The sequence below is a fragment of the Cavia porcellus genome, unplaced genomic scaffold, assembly GCF_034190915.1.
Source record: "Cavia porcellus strain 051 isolate PalLab524CR breed Dunkin Hartley unplaced genomic scaffold, mCavPor4.1 scaffold_9, whole genome shotgun sequence".
NCBI classification, from domain to species: domain Eukaryota; kingdom Metazoa; phylum Chordata; class Mammalia; order Rodentia; family Caviidae; genus Cavia; species Cavia porcellus.
This window is the reverse complement of record NW_026947492.1, coordinates 6,523,360-6,540,105: the sequence shown is the minus strand read 5'-3', so window position 1 is coordinate 6,540,105 and position 16,746 is coordinate 6,523,360. Positions and strand designations below refer to the sequence as shown.

Here is a 16,746-nt window from a genome sequence, read left to right as displayed (position 1 = left end):
TTCTTCCGCAGGGCATGTTTTCAAGATCCATCCACGCTGTAGCATGGAAGAGTGCCAAACTGTATTCCATGGCATGGATTTCCCCACTCTGTTTGCCCATCCCTAAGCTGATGGATGCTGGATTGTTTGTGCTTCCACTATTCTGAATAAGTGTCTGTGAACGTGTAGATTCTAAGTGTCGTCTTGTGTGGGCGCATGGCTCCATTTCTTCTGGTAGACAGGTAGGCCTGGAGTTGCTGGGTCATCTGGCAGCTCTGTGTCTGATCTTCTAAGGAACTGCGGGTCTACGCGCCGTGCCATTGTACATTCCCACCAGCAGTGAGCGAGGTTTCTGCCTTTCCCACACACTTCACAGCCCTTCCTGCTCTCTGTGTCACTTACGTAGCCACATCCTAGTGTGTGAAGTGGTTCTCGCTATGGTTTTGATTTCCACTCCCTGATGGCTAATGCTGAGGAGCATCTTGTGCTCACTGGCGAGCTGTCTATCTTCGAAGCCTGTCTGGCCACAGTCTTTGCCCCTCCTCTCATTTGGTCATTTGTATCTGATTTCTGAGTTGTAAGACTTCTTTGTACTTTCTGACTCTGTCCTCGTCTGCCACCTCACTTCTTGCCTGCTGCCACGCTGTTCTTCATCCCGTTCCTTGAGCACTTCGGGCTCAAGCTGACCTCGTGAGCTTGTTCCCTGCCCTCAGCAATCCCGAGTCGCTCACCTTCCTGCCCAGCTGTCACCTTCTCAAAGAGCCCTTCTCTGACCATCTTATCCAGAATATCACTTTTCTCTCTATCGCTTTCTACCCTTCCCTCTGTTTCAATGTTAGCTTTCTTAATGGTGGTCCCAGTTAGAATCTCAGCTCCATGAGGGCCAGGAAAGTTGTCTGCCCCTTTTGTTATTGTATCTTACATGGCCAAGCAGCACCGGGCACATTGTGGAAACTCAATAAATATTGATTACATATGGTTACTTCTATTTACTGCATGTTTACTATGAGCCAAACACTCCCCAAAGCACCTCAAATACAATACTTTGGTTAATGCAAACAACAACCTTATAACACACATACTAATATTCTATGTTTTGAGGAGTACGGGAAATCCAAATAAAGAAAGCTCAGATAACTTCTGAACGTGTCATAAATGGGAAGTAGCAGAGACAGGGTTAAATGCAGGCAGCCTGAGCTCTGCAGAACAGGTTCCACCATGTCTGTCCCTACCATGGCCCTTTCCTTTTGTGCCTCAGTTTCCTCATTTATGGCACAGGAGTAGCTTCCTGCCTCACAGGGTTACTGACAGAGTGGCCAAACGGGATCGTGCAAAGCTGGGAGAACAGTGCCTGACACTGCGGCAAACGCTCAGCAGGTGTGAGCTCCCATGATGAGGACAATAATTACAACGGTAAGATGACATGGATGTGGGGAAATCAGTGCTTTGGAATCGAGTAAAGCTACACCACTGCCAGTTGACAGCTGCTGTTCAAATACGTACTTGTATTCAGATTATGTCTTTTAAAGGATGGCTTGACCCTCAAAAAGGGAGGCCCAGACGACTGTGGCAGCTTCAGTATTTCATTCAAGGAGTGTTAGAGGCTTCCTGACCATTCACTGGACTTCCTCAGGCCTCAGCAAGAGGGTACAAGATGCCTCCATGAAGACAAGATCTTGGTGGCCTGCTGCAGTAGAGATCCTGGCCTGCTCCAAGATGACTGCTCTTATGGGACAGTGTCACTTGCAAATTCCTGTCCCCTAGGCAAGAGTCACCAAATGTGACACAAGCCCATCCCCACCCACAGCAACCAAATAAATGACTGGAAATCACGCTTGCCAAGCAGAGGCTGTCACCCAGGTACTTTATATCCATGCACGGTCACAATGGAAAATCTGGGAAGAGGGAACCAAAGGCAACTCACCAGTGTGGGTCTGCCTGTGTGTCTCCAGGGCATCCTCCTTCGAGAACTGTGCGCCACACTGATCACAGACGAAGGCTTTGGCACCCGCTGAAAGGAAGCAGAGGCAGTTACCACCACATCCACAGTCTACACGGAGGGGAGCCTAGGTGAGAACCGCACCGGTGGATGCTAGGGGATGAGCCAGACACCTGTGAAGCTCCTGAGGCAGGGATAATCTGCGCAACCAGCCCAGGCTAACCCCCAGTAAGTGGCCACCCACGCAAATGAGCTCCAAAAGCCCTCACCAAGAGCTCTAACCAGGGAAAAGGCAGCAAAATCAGCACAACTAAGACAAAGGAAGATGGAGCCCAGAGGAGACACCTCCCAAGAAGAAGGGTCATTCTGAAGGGTCAGCACCACGTGGAGGACGGACAGGAACAAACGATACCAGCAAGAAGAAACGCACCAACCAGTACATTGTACCTGCGCTTGGTTGTCCGCAGGGGCCTCTGACTCAGCATATCCAAAATTAACTCACCATCTATCCTCGATCACCTGCACCTAACTATTTAACACCTTTGAACCTTTCCCCAGCTGGAGGGTGGAGCCCAAACTCTTCCTGGGACTCACAAAGCCCTTCGTGCTGTGGCATCTTCCCTGCTCCATCTCTCAGCCGCCATCCCGGTCCTCGGTTCTCAGCAACACTGGACAACACTGCCCTGGCCTGCACTCTTCCACATATCTTCTGCCTCTGAGCTCCATCTCTGCCCCTCCTGACCCCCGTAGAGCTGAGCTCCTATTCATTGTTTAGGGTTCACCTTCAACACCTGCTTCTTTACTTCGGGGTAGGGAGCCCTTCTTTCTGTCTCATAGTGTTCTGTGCAGAGTTCTAGCTCATGGTCCTTACTCAGCTCCATCCTAACCACCTGTGGACCTGTCTGTCACCCATCACGCTGTAAGCTCTCTGACTGAGAGACCACGTCACTCTGCGTGCAGCAGAATCTGCAGACACATAGCAGGAACCTGTAACTCTGCATGTGCAGAATAAATGCAGTCAAACTGATGTGACTTAATTCTGACGCAACTTAGAAACAGTTTTATACAGCTCAACATGACATCATCACCACAGTAAGATGAAACAGTGCTCTTTACCAGTGACTAAGTCCTGAATGCTTCAAGGATGGTGTCTTAGACCACCCTCTGGACCTACCAAACAGATGTAGGTTCCTTGAAGGCCCCTAGAGTTTGTCCACATCTGTCCTCACAAAGATTCAATGGCTCACAATCTGTACTAATTGTGACTTCCTTTACATGGCTTCCCGGCCTTCTACAACCTGCCCCAGGGAGCGGGCACCCCTCGGCAGGTTTTATCACCCTCTCTGGGTGCTGCTCAGTGCTCCCTGAGTATCTGTGCTTGATGCCCATCTCATTCCTCTGTGCATCCCATCATCAAGACCAGAGGATGCATACACCAAGCACTCCGGGCCCTCCCTGCTCTGCTCGTTCCTATCTCTCACCTCTGTTTGGTTCCTTTCAACATGCTAGAGTACTTCCTTACATCCGCCTGTGTTTCAGTTATGCACTGGCGCCTCGGAAGAGTTGGAACCACTTTTTATGAACAGTTATAGCTGCTAATGCTGTTTCAAACCTCCTCAGGTTTCCTGAGGCTTTACTATATAGCAGGCATGATGTTAAATGCTTAATACACAGCATTTCAAGTAACTGTAATGACAGCTATTTGAAATACAGAGTCTTTACCTCCACTTAGCAATGAGTAAAGGGCCCAGATCAGAGAGCACAACCACCTGCCCAGTGCACCACAGGAGTTCATAGCAGAGGTGGATTCGAACCCAGATAGCCTGATCCAGAGCCCTTGCTTTCAGCTCCTGTACCTTTAGCCTCTTTAGGCTCCATCTGCAAAGCTGCTTTATGTGTAGGAAGATGGGGTCTGACTTCTCTTCCTTCAATGCAAAAAAATAAAATAAAAAGAAAATCTAGTTTTTGTATTGTACACACCAGAGTTTTATGCAAAACAGTGCTTGGAGAAACGGTTCCAACTACTTTTTAAAAAAGTTCCCAGTGCTAGAGAGGCTGAGGCAGGAGGATTACTGTGATATCCAAGATAGTGTGGGTTACATAGCGAGTTCAAGGGCAACCTTAATTATATAGTGAGACCCTGTCTCAAAAAAAAAAAAAAAAAATGGGTGTGGTGGCTCACACCTGTAATCCCAACACTCAGGAGGCTGAGACAGGAGGATCACCACAAGACTGAGGCCAGCCCAGGATACATAATGAGCTCATAATGAGCCTAGACTACATAAGACCCTGTCTCAAAAAAATAAAATAAAAACAAAAACATCTGACATATTAGCATAATCAAGGAATATAATTCCAAATACAAAGACTTAAAACACCAAAAAATAGGTCTTGTTGTCAAAGAGGACAAAGACCCTGGGGCCTTTGATGGGGCCATCAATCTCATCTATCTCAAGATCCATATTACAAATGATGAACAGGATACACACTACCGGTCCTCAATAAATAAACGTTCACAGACTGAATCAAAGACTGATAAAGTACGCCAGGGGAGATATGGAACTGCTTTTCCTAAAGAGAGTTAAAAATAAATATTGTCACTCGTCTTAGGTGGCTGGGGTTGCATTTCACTTGGAGGTAGGAAGAATTCCGTGATGACCTCTGGGTGTCCCTCAAAGCTGTAGGATATCCTCAGGCCAAGCACCTGGTACACGGTTTACCGAGCTTTGAACGAAAGCCAAGAAAATTCCCATTAGAGATGGGAAGCCAGCGTTCACAGAGCGGTAGCTGACTTCTGTCACCCTTCTGTACCAGAAATGAGAAGCAGCTCCAGAAACAGAGCAGGCCAGGACAGCGAACCTGGGACTGGATGAAGTCACAGCTCCCTGACACTGAGCAACGCCCCCTGGTCCCAAATCATTAGCCAGCAATGATTTTCTGTGGATCTGTAAGGGATCTGATTTTAATTGCATTTCTTTCTTTGGTGCCTCTCCATTCTCACAGCTCCTCCAGAAAGCTGGGCGAGGAGGCTGCCTTGCGGGCCAGGCCAGCAGGCTGGAGATCTGCGATTGAGTGAGAAGCCCCACAGCGCTGCAGGCTTCAAAGGGATGTGGTGTGGGAGGTTCTTAGAAACTGTCATCATGTGGGCTGTGGTAGCATCTCGCTTTAATGACCGAGAAGCACAGAGAAAGGAAGAAGAGCAGGTTCCAAATGAAGGGCGGATGTGTACCATCAGGCGAGTTCAGATGAAGATAAGAACGGATGAGCACACAGAAGGTAGTAAAGGCTGCTGGCTTGGTCCAAGCCTGACCACATCTGGTTGCCTCTCCACTCCGTCCCACTCCACCCCACTGAATGAAGTCATGAGATGAGCTCAGTGTGTGAAAGTCCCTGTCCTCAGGGACTCTAAGGTCAAGCCCCTCATTACACACTGATGCCACAGACATTGGCCCCCATCACTGGCCCCGATTCATGAAGCCCACTCCTCCTCCCACCATCGCCCAGAGAGACCCTGACTGACTCTCAAGAGTGAGCAAAAGAGCACAGCCAGGCGGGTCCAGGGACGCAAGGGCCAGGCAGAGTGCGCCAGATGCAATCCGCCCTCCTGAGGAGGCTTGTGCCTTTAAATTGTTTCTCTAATGGCTGGCTCAGAGGCAGAAATATTTGGCAGCCCTGAAATTAAAAGTGATAAATTTCCTCACCAAGCTTTGATCGATAATAGAGGCCTCATCTGTTAATCAATAAGACAGTCTCTCCCTGTTTACTGTGCATACGTTGTTTGCTGCTGCCTTCAGTATGATGTCAGGTTTGCATTCAAAGCAACTCAAGTGTGTATAACCCACATGGCTATTCCCAAAATGCATTACAGTGACATCATTCAGCCCCTGATACATTTATAAAGCATCAATGGAGGGGTGGGGTAGGGGGGAGGTCATGCCAGCTGAGCGCGGCAGGTGCATGTGGACCCAGCAGAAGCATTTACCCCCTCAGAATTTCGGGGGCTCATCCTGGAATGGGGAGAACCCCAGTGACACAGCCCAGAGATGGCCATAATCGCTGTGTCTTTCCTGCACATGGCAGCTGTGTTTTTGATGCCTTCTGAGTGTCTGCCAGAAGGAAGATCACAGTACACAAATGAAAGGGAAAATTTCTGCCCTCATGGGGCTTCCATTAAAAAGGAGAAGGAAGGTTGTTTAAAAAGTGGGTTAATATAAAACGGGCCAGGTGGTGATAAGTGAAAGACAGAGCATCAGAGGCTGCCGGCAACTGGACAGAGAGCTGGGGCTGGGGCGGAGGTTCTGGGACAGCAGCAAGGCCAGGATCTGGGACTGGCCACTCCAGGCAGGCCAAGAGTGAAGAGGCCAGTCAGACGGAACAGAGTCAGTGAGAGGAAGGCGGCGAAACAGGGCCCAGGAAGAGGCAGGCTGTGCAAAGGAAATGAAACAGCAACGGGAAAACGGCAGGAACATAAAGTGAGATAGCCCTGTGTGAGCCTTACTGTCAATCGCAGAGTCCAGTGAACAAGGGAGAGGAACGCAGTATCCACCGCTGGGAGAACTGGGCCCCAAACATTGCTCACTGCTGTGGACATCGCACAAGTCATCCCAGCTTGCAAACCGGGGATGGACCATCGCTATCTGGCTCCCAAGGCTGCTGTGGGGCAGGTAGGAGGTAAATAAGCACCCATGAGTATAAAGCTCCTTGTTAATCATAAAGCACTCTGCAGATGTAGAGGTCAGGGATGCTATTTATACCTCAGGAGGCAGTGGAGCATGGTGGCTCGCTCGGGATTTGGGTCAGACAGAGAAAAGTTCAAATCCCAGTAGAGCGAGTCACTGGCTGTGACCCACCGCCAGTCACTGATTTCAGTGAGTATGTCAGTGCCTTTGTAAATGAAACAGCTAAAGTAGGTCCCTCGGTGGGCCCTGACAAGGTTGGCACAGTGCTTGGCCTCATATGCAGAGAGAACACACAGAACCAGTCAACGGCAGTTACCACTATTGCTACCCATCATTCCTTTACAGAAGAACTCCCTCCCTTGGTGCAATTAAAGTATGATTGATTTTACTGAAATTCAATGCACTTATTCGGAGGCCATTTGTTTTGTATAAAGTGAGTCTCACAGTGGTAAAGACATATTTCACCCCATGCACACACACATAGCCTGGTCCCTCTAATTTAGAAGTGAGCAATTATTTTGTTAAGGGGAGCAGAGGAGTCTGACATGGAACCAATAGGACAGCACCAACAGCTATTCCCCAGCTACGCTCTTAAATCTTCCCCTCGACAAGCCCCAGGAGCCCCATTTCAACAGTCCTGGTCCAGGCTGCTTCCGCAGCTCCAACTGTAAGCTCTGTGAAAGTAGGCTTGCACCTGCCCTGGGCTCGCCCCGCGGGGCAGTCTGTGCTCCCTAAATGCTTGCTCAAGAATCCCTTAGGTAGGTGCCTGAGAAGGGGCAGTGGACATTCCGTATGTCAGGCTGTCCCCTAGGGGGTGGCAGAGTTCTTATTCTATTTCTCTACTGCCCCTTTTTGAAAACTCAAGGACATAGTCTCTGGCTAGAACTCAGGGAGCTCAACGGGGAAGAAAAGAAAGGTTAGAAAGTGCTTCCTCTGGAATAAGACCCCACCCCACTGCCCAGGCTCTCCCTGCCCTCCAGGTCATGCACCGAGCTTTCTGTCCCCAGCCGGACCTCAGGAGACCAGGGTGGACCCTCCACCTGCTGGTGGTGCTGTGCTGGGGAGTGACCCTATCCGTGTCACTAAGTCCAACCACGGGTCACTGAGTCCAGCTGTTAAAAGAAAAAGACAGATGGACAGACAGACAGACACCCTCGGCCCTGCCAACCTCCTAGTTACCCAGAGCACAACGCTGGAGAGGGGACGATCATTTTGGGTTTATCCAGACCTCTGCTTTTCTCCCTGTTCCTTGACTTCTTAGTGCCTCCAAAAGGCTCGGGAGGTACGAGAGGACAAAGGAGCGTGCAGAACAGGTGAAAGGTGGGTGAAAAGCCAGAGATCCCGCAGTCCAACTGAGGCTGGAGTTGGTTGCAGGCCTCTGAATAGGGGGCTAAGGACCACCCCAACCAACAGAGGCCAAAGGAGGAATCGGTCTGTGAGGCGTTCTTGTAAAAATACAAAGCTCTATCTAAACGCCAGGATTCCAGGGACACCGAGCTGATCCCAGTAGAAGCTCCCACAGCCTGGGGCGCTCCTCAGGCCTCTCCCTCTTGGCAAAGAAGGGAGCCTCTCCCCCCACTGGCCTCCCTGACCAGAAATGAGGCTGGGGGATCCCTGCATCTAGCAAGGGAACGGAAGACACAGAATGCAGTCAGATGTGGAATGGTGCCTCTCAAAGGGAAGAAAGCAGAAGCCAATGAGGGGAGAAAATAATGCAAAATCCCTCCCTCCTCCAAGCCCCCCTCCCAACGCAGGCTAATAATAATTTTTTAAAAAGGAACCACTGAAAAAATAAACACATAGTATTTGCCAGCATCTAGTGTTGAGTGGTGCGTCCCTCTTCTTTTTTTTTTAATTCCTTGAGATTTTAAAATAAACATCTTGAATGTTCTGATGAGATATGCACGCCTGCTTACATAAGGAAGTACAGAGTGTACCAAAACAGCAGACCCAAAAAAAGCCTAAGCTGTCAGAACAATGAGTACAGACGCAGGGCATTTTACAACAGGCCACGGTGTACAGTTTTATTTACAGTACCTCTTATCAGACGGAGAACAGCACGCTGGCTGCCAATTCCAAAGCTAGCACTGCGTGTTCCTTTCCTCAAGGAGCTGCGTGCTCCGGGAGGGGGAGGCAGACGCATGCTCAGCTCTCGTTCCCTTATCAACAAAATGAAGAGCTGGTGCAGACCAGCTTCTGTGAGGGACCCAGATCAGGACGGAGGAAAAGGGGCAGCAGGCGGGCAGATGCCACTGAGTGGAAACTCCCAGCTCCGTGGAGTGGCCCTGGCTGCTGCCCCAAATAGGGACCAAGGGGAGCCGGGAGCTGCACTTAGAGCAGGAAAATAGCTCCCTGCAGAGAGGGAAGGGAGTGAAGCCAGGGTGCAGAGGGTCCCAGGGCAAAGGTGGAGAGGAGAAACACACACACACACACACACACACGGGGGCTCACTTGGGGTGAGGCCAGCTGGTTTCCTAATTCCTAGAAGTCAACTTCCGGCTGCTGGCCAGGTAAATGGCTGAACCCTCCTCCCTATCTGCTCTGTAGAAGAAAACACCTTCAGATGGGTCGAGAGGAAATTCTGAAGCATCTCTGAGACTGACAGAATATTTTTTCTCCTACCCTATAAATGTCACAGTGCACTGTGAGAGCACCATGGTGCCCAGAGCTCTTGGTCTGCACTGGCACCCTTCAGACCCTCTCAGGGACTCACAGCAGAACTCAGGCATAACTTGTTCCTTAACCTCCCAGCTCAACGTTCAGCCAAAGAGGCTTGGAACGCTCCTTGGTTACAGCTCTTAGCACCAGTAAGTAATCCAACAGGCTCAGAAACAGCCACGGCCAGCACACGCAGTGCAGATCTGCACAGTACAGTAGTTCAGGACTTACTCACTGAAATTAAACAAAACCAGAGTTCAAGTTCCAGTTCTTCAATTTCTACTATCAACTTGCACAAGCGAGCTTTCATTTCTGGGCTGATTTCTGCACCTCTAAAATGCGGCTCAGAGTGCCTGCATCACAAGGTTGACTGGGTGGTGAATACTTGAAATAATATATATATAAAGTCACTAACACTGTGCCTGGCCTATAGTAACTATTCACTAAATGTCATTAAACATCAGTATCACTGCCATTATGTTATCCTAGAATCAATATATGAGACATAAACACCAGCACGCAATGGACCCAACATTTCAAACAGTCTCACCATCCCAGCCAGGCACAAAGAGAAAAATAAAGGAGGAAAGATGTCCACTCTGACACATGTCCATTCAGCAGACTTTCTCCAGAGTGTGGAAGGGAGGAGAAGTCAGACACTACTAATCACTGTATCCCACTATGAAGCCTCAATAACAAACCAAGTTACAAGGCAAGATGGGAGAGGCAGGCTCTCCCCTGGGAGGCAAGGAAAAGGGACCTCTCTGGTCCGCTCCCATCCTCACTCATATGGCCAATTTTAGCAGCATCAATATGCTACTGGCCACCCAGAGGTAACCAAGGAGTACGAACTGATTTAAGGCGAGTTATTTTGAAAAAATGAAAACATGACAGTTTGCATTTTTTAAAAATATACCCATCTTTCTGAAGCCTAAGAGTACAGACTGAGACTCATCTGACCATAGCCTCTAACTTCTTTTTTCCCATCAGCTTCTACTGACCGAGCAATGAAAGCAGCACGAAAATCAGAAGCTCAACAGCTTCCCTTCCTACAGGGATGCCTGCCTCTGCCGTGGGTGATCAGACTACCTTCCAGACATGCCATGCTCACTGGGAGATCTTCCCAAGGTTAACAGTCAGACTCCTCAGCCTGAAGTTCTATAGTAGCTATTGGCCAGACCTGGCTTTGGGGATCTCCCTTTCACTGGTGATATGGTATTGGCAGCTAGCTCCCTATCCTTCCTTAAAATATGGTTTCTAACCTCACGTGCTAGCTTAAATAAGGACCTATAGAATCTACCTGGCACACAGAAGGTGCTAACATCATAGAGACTGTGGTGATAAAGGATTAATTCTATTTCATCACAATAATAAGCTCCAGGAGGTCAGCCCCTGGCCAGAGCCTCCTGGAATGGCAGCCCATAATGTCTGCAGCCTCAGAGCTCCGAGGACCTAGGGGAAGGCCCAGGGGTAAGGACTGAATGGTCTGGGTAGGTGAGTCAGTACATCTAGGTATATTTTACTGCTGGAGGGAAGTGGAGGGGAGGACGGGCCATTCTAGCAGAGAATATCTGCTAGCCTAGAGCACCTAAGATATTTCGAAGCACCGCAGAGAGCAATGGACTCAAGGACCGAACTGCCACTACCTGAACAGTGTGATCTTGGATGAGTCTTATCTCTTTCCATCTATAAATGGGGAATCCTCAAGGAAATTAGGTATTCCTTGTTTACATTGCCAGCGACTGTTTTGGACTTATGATGGAGGTGTGCTGTCCAGACTTGAGACCTTTTTTTGGTACAATTCTGTACATCTTGTTCATATGGCCTCAAGGTCTTTTATTGTACAGTACACCCTGTTCACATAGCATTGTAATTTCTGCTGACTGTACTGTAGTGTGCGGTACTGTAGTTTTATACTGTTATACATTATAGTAGTGTAATGTAAGAGTTATGCAAATAAAAAGCAAAGTCATCAAGTTGGAGTTTCCTCTGACCGTATCTCCGCCCTAAATATTGTACTGTATATGTAATGTATACAACCCTCAATAGCGATCAACCAATGACCTAGGTACAGGAACACAGAGCTGCCGTTAAACGGGGAATGTCTGCACTTTGCTCTACCAGGAGAGCAAAGTGGAACAAAGCGTCCAGGTGCTGGGACAATCATTAGCCAGAGTCAGAGGAGCCAGCGAGGCTGCTCCAGAGGCTGCTGACCCCCAACTTGCAGGAACACCTGGGCTTTGGGGTGTTTGTGGCTTGTGTTTACAAGACAGAGAGCACAGCAAAGCTTGGCATTTGCAAGACGCTAGGTCCGTGGTGGCAAACCTATGCGTTCATGTTATTTGATTTTCTTTTAAGACAAGAGATGTTGATGTAGGAGTTGTTTTTTCTAAACTAAAACCTCAATGCTCAGGTTTAATGGCGGTGCAGGTACTTTGAGATGAGCAAGTTGGTTTCGGCACTCAACTCCAGAAGGTTCACCATCACTGATAGGTTAGAAAAGAAAAGGCCAGAGAAACAAAAGTGGGGCCATCAGCCACGCTTCTGTGGGCCATCTCCTCAAACCCTGGACACTAACAATCCTTGCTTCTCAGTCCTGTTTGGGGGTTCTGAGTGAAAGGTCCCGAATGAAAGGTACAATTTCCGCTGGCACCATTCAGCCCCAGACCTGTTTGTTCCCGCACCTTTGTTCCCTCTCAGCTTCAAAATCCCTGCTCCTCTCTTCTGAAGCAGATTCAGAGTTCACTGCAGCTTGTACGCTCAGTCTGGCATGGAGGGTCTCTCACACACGCCCATACAAACCTCACACACGCGTCTGCATGCACACACGCCTCTGCTCAGGGTAAGATTCACAGTGCTGGGCCGGGGATATAGCTCAGGGCATAAGCGCCTGCCTGACAAGCACAAGGTCCTGAGTTCAATTTCCAGGATCAAAAGAAGAAGAAGAACCATAATGCTACTGGCACAATGGAAGAAAGAGGACCAGGGTCCCTCCAGGTGGACAAGGTCAGAACAAAAGCCTTGCCTGCCTAACCCACAAAATTTCAAGCTATGCCCACCACTGCGTAGTCCCCCAACACACCTGCCACAGCTTTCTATTAAAGTTTCTCTGAGACATTTACCAGGAAAAGGGAAGGAAGTCCTCCTTAGACTTAAGAGCTCAGCCTTGAAGTCCACTGAGAGGGGGGTTCAGCTCAGCTACCCACCAGCTACCCAAGAACATGAGCAGTTAAACCTCTCTGAGCCTTGGCTTCCTTGCCTGATCAGGAGACCGAGATACAGCTCTGCTTCTTAAAAGCAGGACTCTGAATGTACAACTCTAAGGGCACCGCTCACTTACAAATAGTGATGCAAAGTGATTGCAGGCTTAAATGAGAAGATGCCCAGAATACTAGCTGGCCATGAGCAGCTGCCCAGTACCAAGCCTTTCTCCCCTCCTCAACTTCTGCCCCAGAATCCTAGAGATCTGTAGGCTGCCCTGCAATGGGGAGTAATAATGCTCCACTGCAGTCACAATAAAAATATTAAGTTACTAGCTGGGTGTGGTGGCCAATCCCAGTACTGTGGAAGGCTGAGGCAGGAGGATCACAGGTTCAAGACCCGCCTATATAATTCCACAAGACCCTGTCTCAAAAATAAAAAAGGGCTGAAGATGAAGTTCAGTGAGAAGGCCCCGAGTTATGTCCCTAGATAGACAGATATACAGACAGACAATAGGTAGATAGACAGAACATGTAGTACTACATATTTATTACTTTACATGTACTATACTGCTGAGTCCTCTAACAACTCTAAGATTGTTTCCATTTTACAGATGTAAAAACTGAGGTCGAAGAACGCTTTGTTCATTTGCCACAGGTCTCATTGCTAGTGAGGGCAAGAGAAAACAAAGTGGCAGCCGGACAGGCGTAGCTATCCAGAAGAGCCTCTGACCATATATGCTAAGGTGTCACAAGTTCCTACCAAGGAGAATAGACAAAGGTGTCAAAGGTAAAGGGCTGAAATCCTCTCCTCTAGAGCCAGCCCCCTGGAGTCTGGAGATGCACCTCTCACTTCCATGCTCCAATGAAGCGCCCACCTCATTTCACCATCTCTTCTCTGAGCCCTCGGCCCATGAGACACAACATCACCTCCTGTCCACAGAGGCGACACCGCTGTCAGACAGAGCCTGGGTGGGGGCAACGGTGCCTACACGGGCTCCGCTGGGGGCTTCAGCGTAGCTCTACGGTCAGATTTCCTCCAAAGGCCTAAGTTTCTCTGTCTGCAAAATGGACATCAAATTCCTAGCCTTCCCGGCTACCCGAAGCTGTTACGCAGAAGAATGAACCAGCAGACACGGAAATGTGTGGGGCTTTAGGGAGTGAACGCGCAACCAATTTTCAAGACTGACTTATAACAAAACCCCAACGTGGCACAGCCTTCCAGGCCTGGCTCCTCTCCCCAGCAGGCTCCTTTTGACTTGCAAGGAAGTAAGGTGTTGTATCATAAAGAAACAATCAGTCGCATTCACTGAGAGCAGAAAAAGGGACTCTCACAGCGATGAAAGACAGACGCTGAAAACTGAACTAGACAAGGTTTTCTTGTGTGGCCTTCAATTAACCATGAAGTCCCTTTATTACACGTTCTCGGAGCATCCTGGCTACTCAGAGCTTTGTGGAGGGGATCCTCCCGCCTGGCTCGAAGGGTCTCTTCCTTTCATACCCTTGTCTCTGTGCCTCTGAAAACCTCCCCTTCACTTCCCCAAAATGAAGCCCGTTTCCCAGAACAGCGGGGATTGAATATGTAGTTTAGGTCCACATATCTATTCGAATCTCTGGAGTACTTTAAATTCACACACACACACACACACACACACACACACACACACACACACACCCCTCTAAGAGGGGCAGCTGATCTGATGTTGCTATTATGACTCTACCGTTGCTCAGCTCATAGCTGGAGCAAAGACCGCACCACCTGACTTACCCATGACCATACCCACCTCGCCCTCTCAGGCCTGGTGCCCAGGGCGCTGCCACTCCTCCTTCCCCTTCCTCGGGCCCCTCAGTGGCACCTTGAGGTTGCCAGCCTCTCCAGGCCCGCTGTGGCTTTCAGAAAACAGAGCATGCCTATTTTTAGCTCTTCTCAGCCTAATAATACTCCCCAACACCCATTCAGCTTAATCACTTTATTGAGGACAAGAAGCAGGCTCTCCAGCTCGGGTGCTTCTGATGTTAGGAAGTAGTAAAATGTTCGAACTGGCTAAAAATGACACTCATTGGCTTGCCTTTGGTGTTTCTGAAACCTTAATTGTGGCTCAGGCCGTGGATCTAAAGAACCTTGCAGGTTTCAGAGTCTGGCTGTCTTACCCCCTGCACCATAATTGAGGTGTTACATTACAGCTGCCGCACTGACATTTTCAGGCTCAAAATTCAGAAGCCTGAAGGCGCCACACTTTTCAAAACAGAAATATTGCCTGTCACAACTAATGCCCATCTATCTCCACCCCAGCCAGGCGGTGGGGGGCGGGGGAAGAAGACGCACAGTCTTTTCTGGCTTACCGTGTGGAAAAGGTTCAGGTGGGGTAACATGTCCCACGTGAAGCCCGTGGCATTCTTAAAGTGCCTCTGACAACTGCAATGACACAGAAATGCTGCTTGAAAACAGAATGGTTTGTTTGGTGCTATTAGAGGGCCTGCAAATTGGCGTGTGCAGAACAGACCCCTGTCAGTGTTTCTGCTCATGCCTTGGAGACCATGACTTCCAGAGCTGCAGGGTAAAGCACGGGCAGGCTTGCAGTCTGCGCCGTGGGACTTATGGGCTGGGAGAAGTGGACAGTATGCAAAGGGCACAGAAGCAACTCTGCCTCCAAGGTTCAGTCCGGGGATCTGAGGGTCGCTTCCTCTCCACGTGCAGCAACCCTGCTTCTTAGTTGCTGAGAGATCTTGAGGAAGTAAAGAGTTTGCTCATCTGTAAAATGGACGTGCTAACAGTGCAAACTTCAAATAGGTCTTGGAAGGCTCCCATGAGGTATTATATTCAAGTACTTGGCATCTGGTAGACTCTTGACAAATGTCAGCTGCCACCAGCACTGGCATGGCTGGTCTCTCTATCGTAGGGTCCTTCCAAAATAGAAGTGTCCAGTCTTTGTCTCTGCAGCTCTGGTCAGGGCAAAAAAAAGAATTTGAGCAGAACAGCTACCTAGAGCCAGCCGTGCCGTCTCAGGCCATCTTCAGTAGGAAGCACCTACAGTCCCCAAATGGCCGGACAGAGACTCTGCCGATGCAGGCACTTGAAGGGTACTTCTGAGGTTCCTCCAGCTAAGCAACCAAGGCCCCTGTCCTAGGCCTGGGAACTCACGTCCATGAGGTTCCTTGGCGCTCCTGGGCTGCAGCCCCTGCACACCCCTCCCCTTGCTTTCTTCTCAGGAGCTTGAAGCACCTTCACAGATTTCCTACTCTCTGAAAGGCAGAGGCAGGATGCCTCATTAACTTTCTTAGCTAATTTTACAATTTAACCAAACACCACATTCCTGCCTCAATTCAGTCAGCCTCTGACTGTGACAAACTTCTAATCGTGAAATGCAGGAACAATTCAGTCCAGGCCAGAGATGAAAGATAAAGGTCTGAACACTACAGTGGGAGCAGAAGAACAGAAAAAGTAAAAGGCTCACGCTTTTTTTAAGTTTTTATTTTTTTTTCTTTTTCATTTTTATTGGTACTAGGGATCGAACTCACGACTGCACACTTGCAAGGCATGTGCTTATGCCGCTGAGCTAAATCCCCAGCCCCAAGGCTCACACTTTTTAAAAACAGCTCACCGTATGCACCGCCTGCCGCCCCAGCAGAATTCCAGGCTATGAGGGCTGAGACATGAAGAAGAAAGCCAGGCCAGCCACGCACTGTTACAAAGATGGAGTGCTCTGGAAATGGTGACTCTGTCACCCGGGACCTGGCGCTACTCAAATATTCGAAGCACAGTTCGACAGTGTCCTCTGGCAGGCATGACTCAGTGCTGGAGAGAAGAGAAGTGAGCCAAGACCATCCAGAAACACTGAATCCAGGACCCACGGGTGGCATGGATGGCACTGTAAAGCTTCTACCTCCTAAGAGTGTGGGCAGAAATGAACTCTAGAGGGAAGACAGCCATGCCAGAGGAAACATCCCCATTAAAAATCCTATGAGATAGGAAAGACCCTAGAAGTTGTCATACTGGCCCTGTCTATCCAGGTTTTCCACCTTGACCACCGAGACTGGACAGAATTCTGTAGGGACAGAGGGCATGATTCTGGGCCCTTACCTAGCATCAGGCACCATTCTCAGTCCATAGAGAAGATGCCATCCTGTGAGTCCCCTGGCCCCAGGTCCACACCAAAGCTTGTCCCATCCCCAACCAAAGCACAGCTGGCCCCCTAGTACTCTCCCATCAAGTCTGAACTGTTTGGGCAGTAATCCCCAAGGGGCAGAAGCCTGCCTCTCCTACCAAAAAAATCTGGTCTCTGGGCCTTTG

General features: G+C 49.2%; 1 protein-coding gene across 4 annotated transcripts in view; it reads right to left on the bottom strand.

The window, feature by feature from the left end:
• Zbtb16 (zinc finger and BTB domain containing 16) overlaps positions 1-16,746 on the bottom strand; it is a 175,758-nt gene that overhangs the window by 58,838 nt on the left and 100,174 nt on the right. For all 4 annotated transcript variants that reach the window (XM_003472819.5, XM_013155542.3, XM_013155538.3 and 1 more), the window contains exon 4: positions 1,904-1,990. In XM_003472819.5, the coding sequence (XP_003472867.1) occupies positions 1,904-1,990 (87 nt within the window). The remainder of the gene's footprint in view (positions 1-1,903; positions 1,991-16,746) is intronic.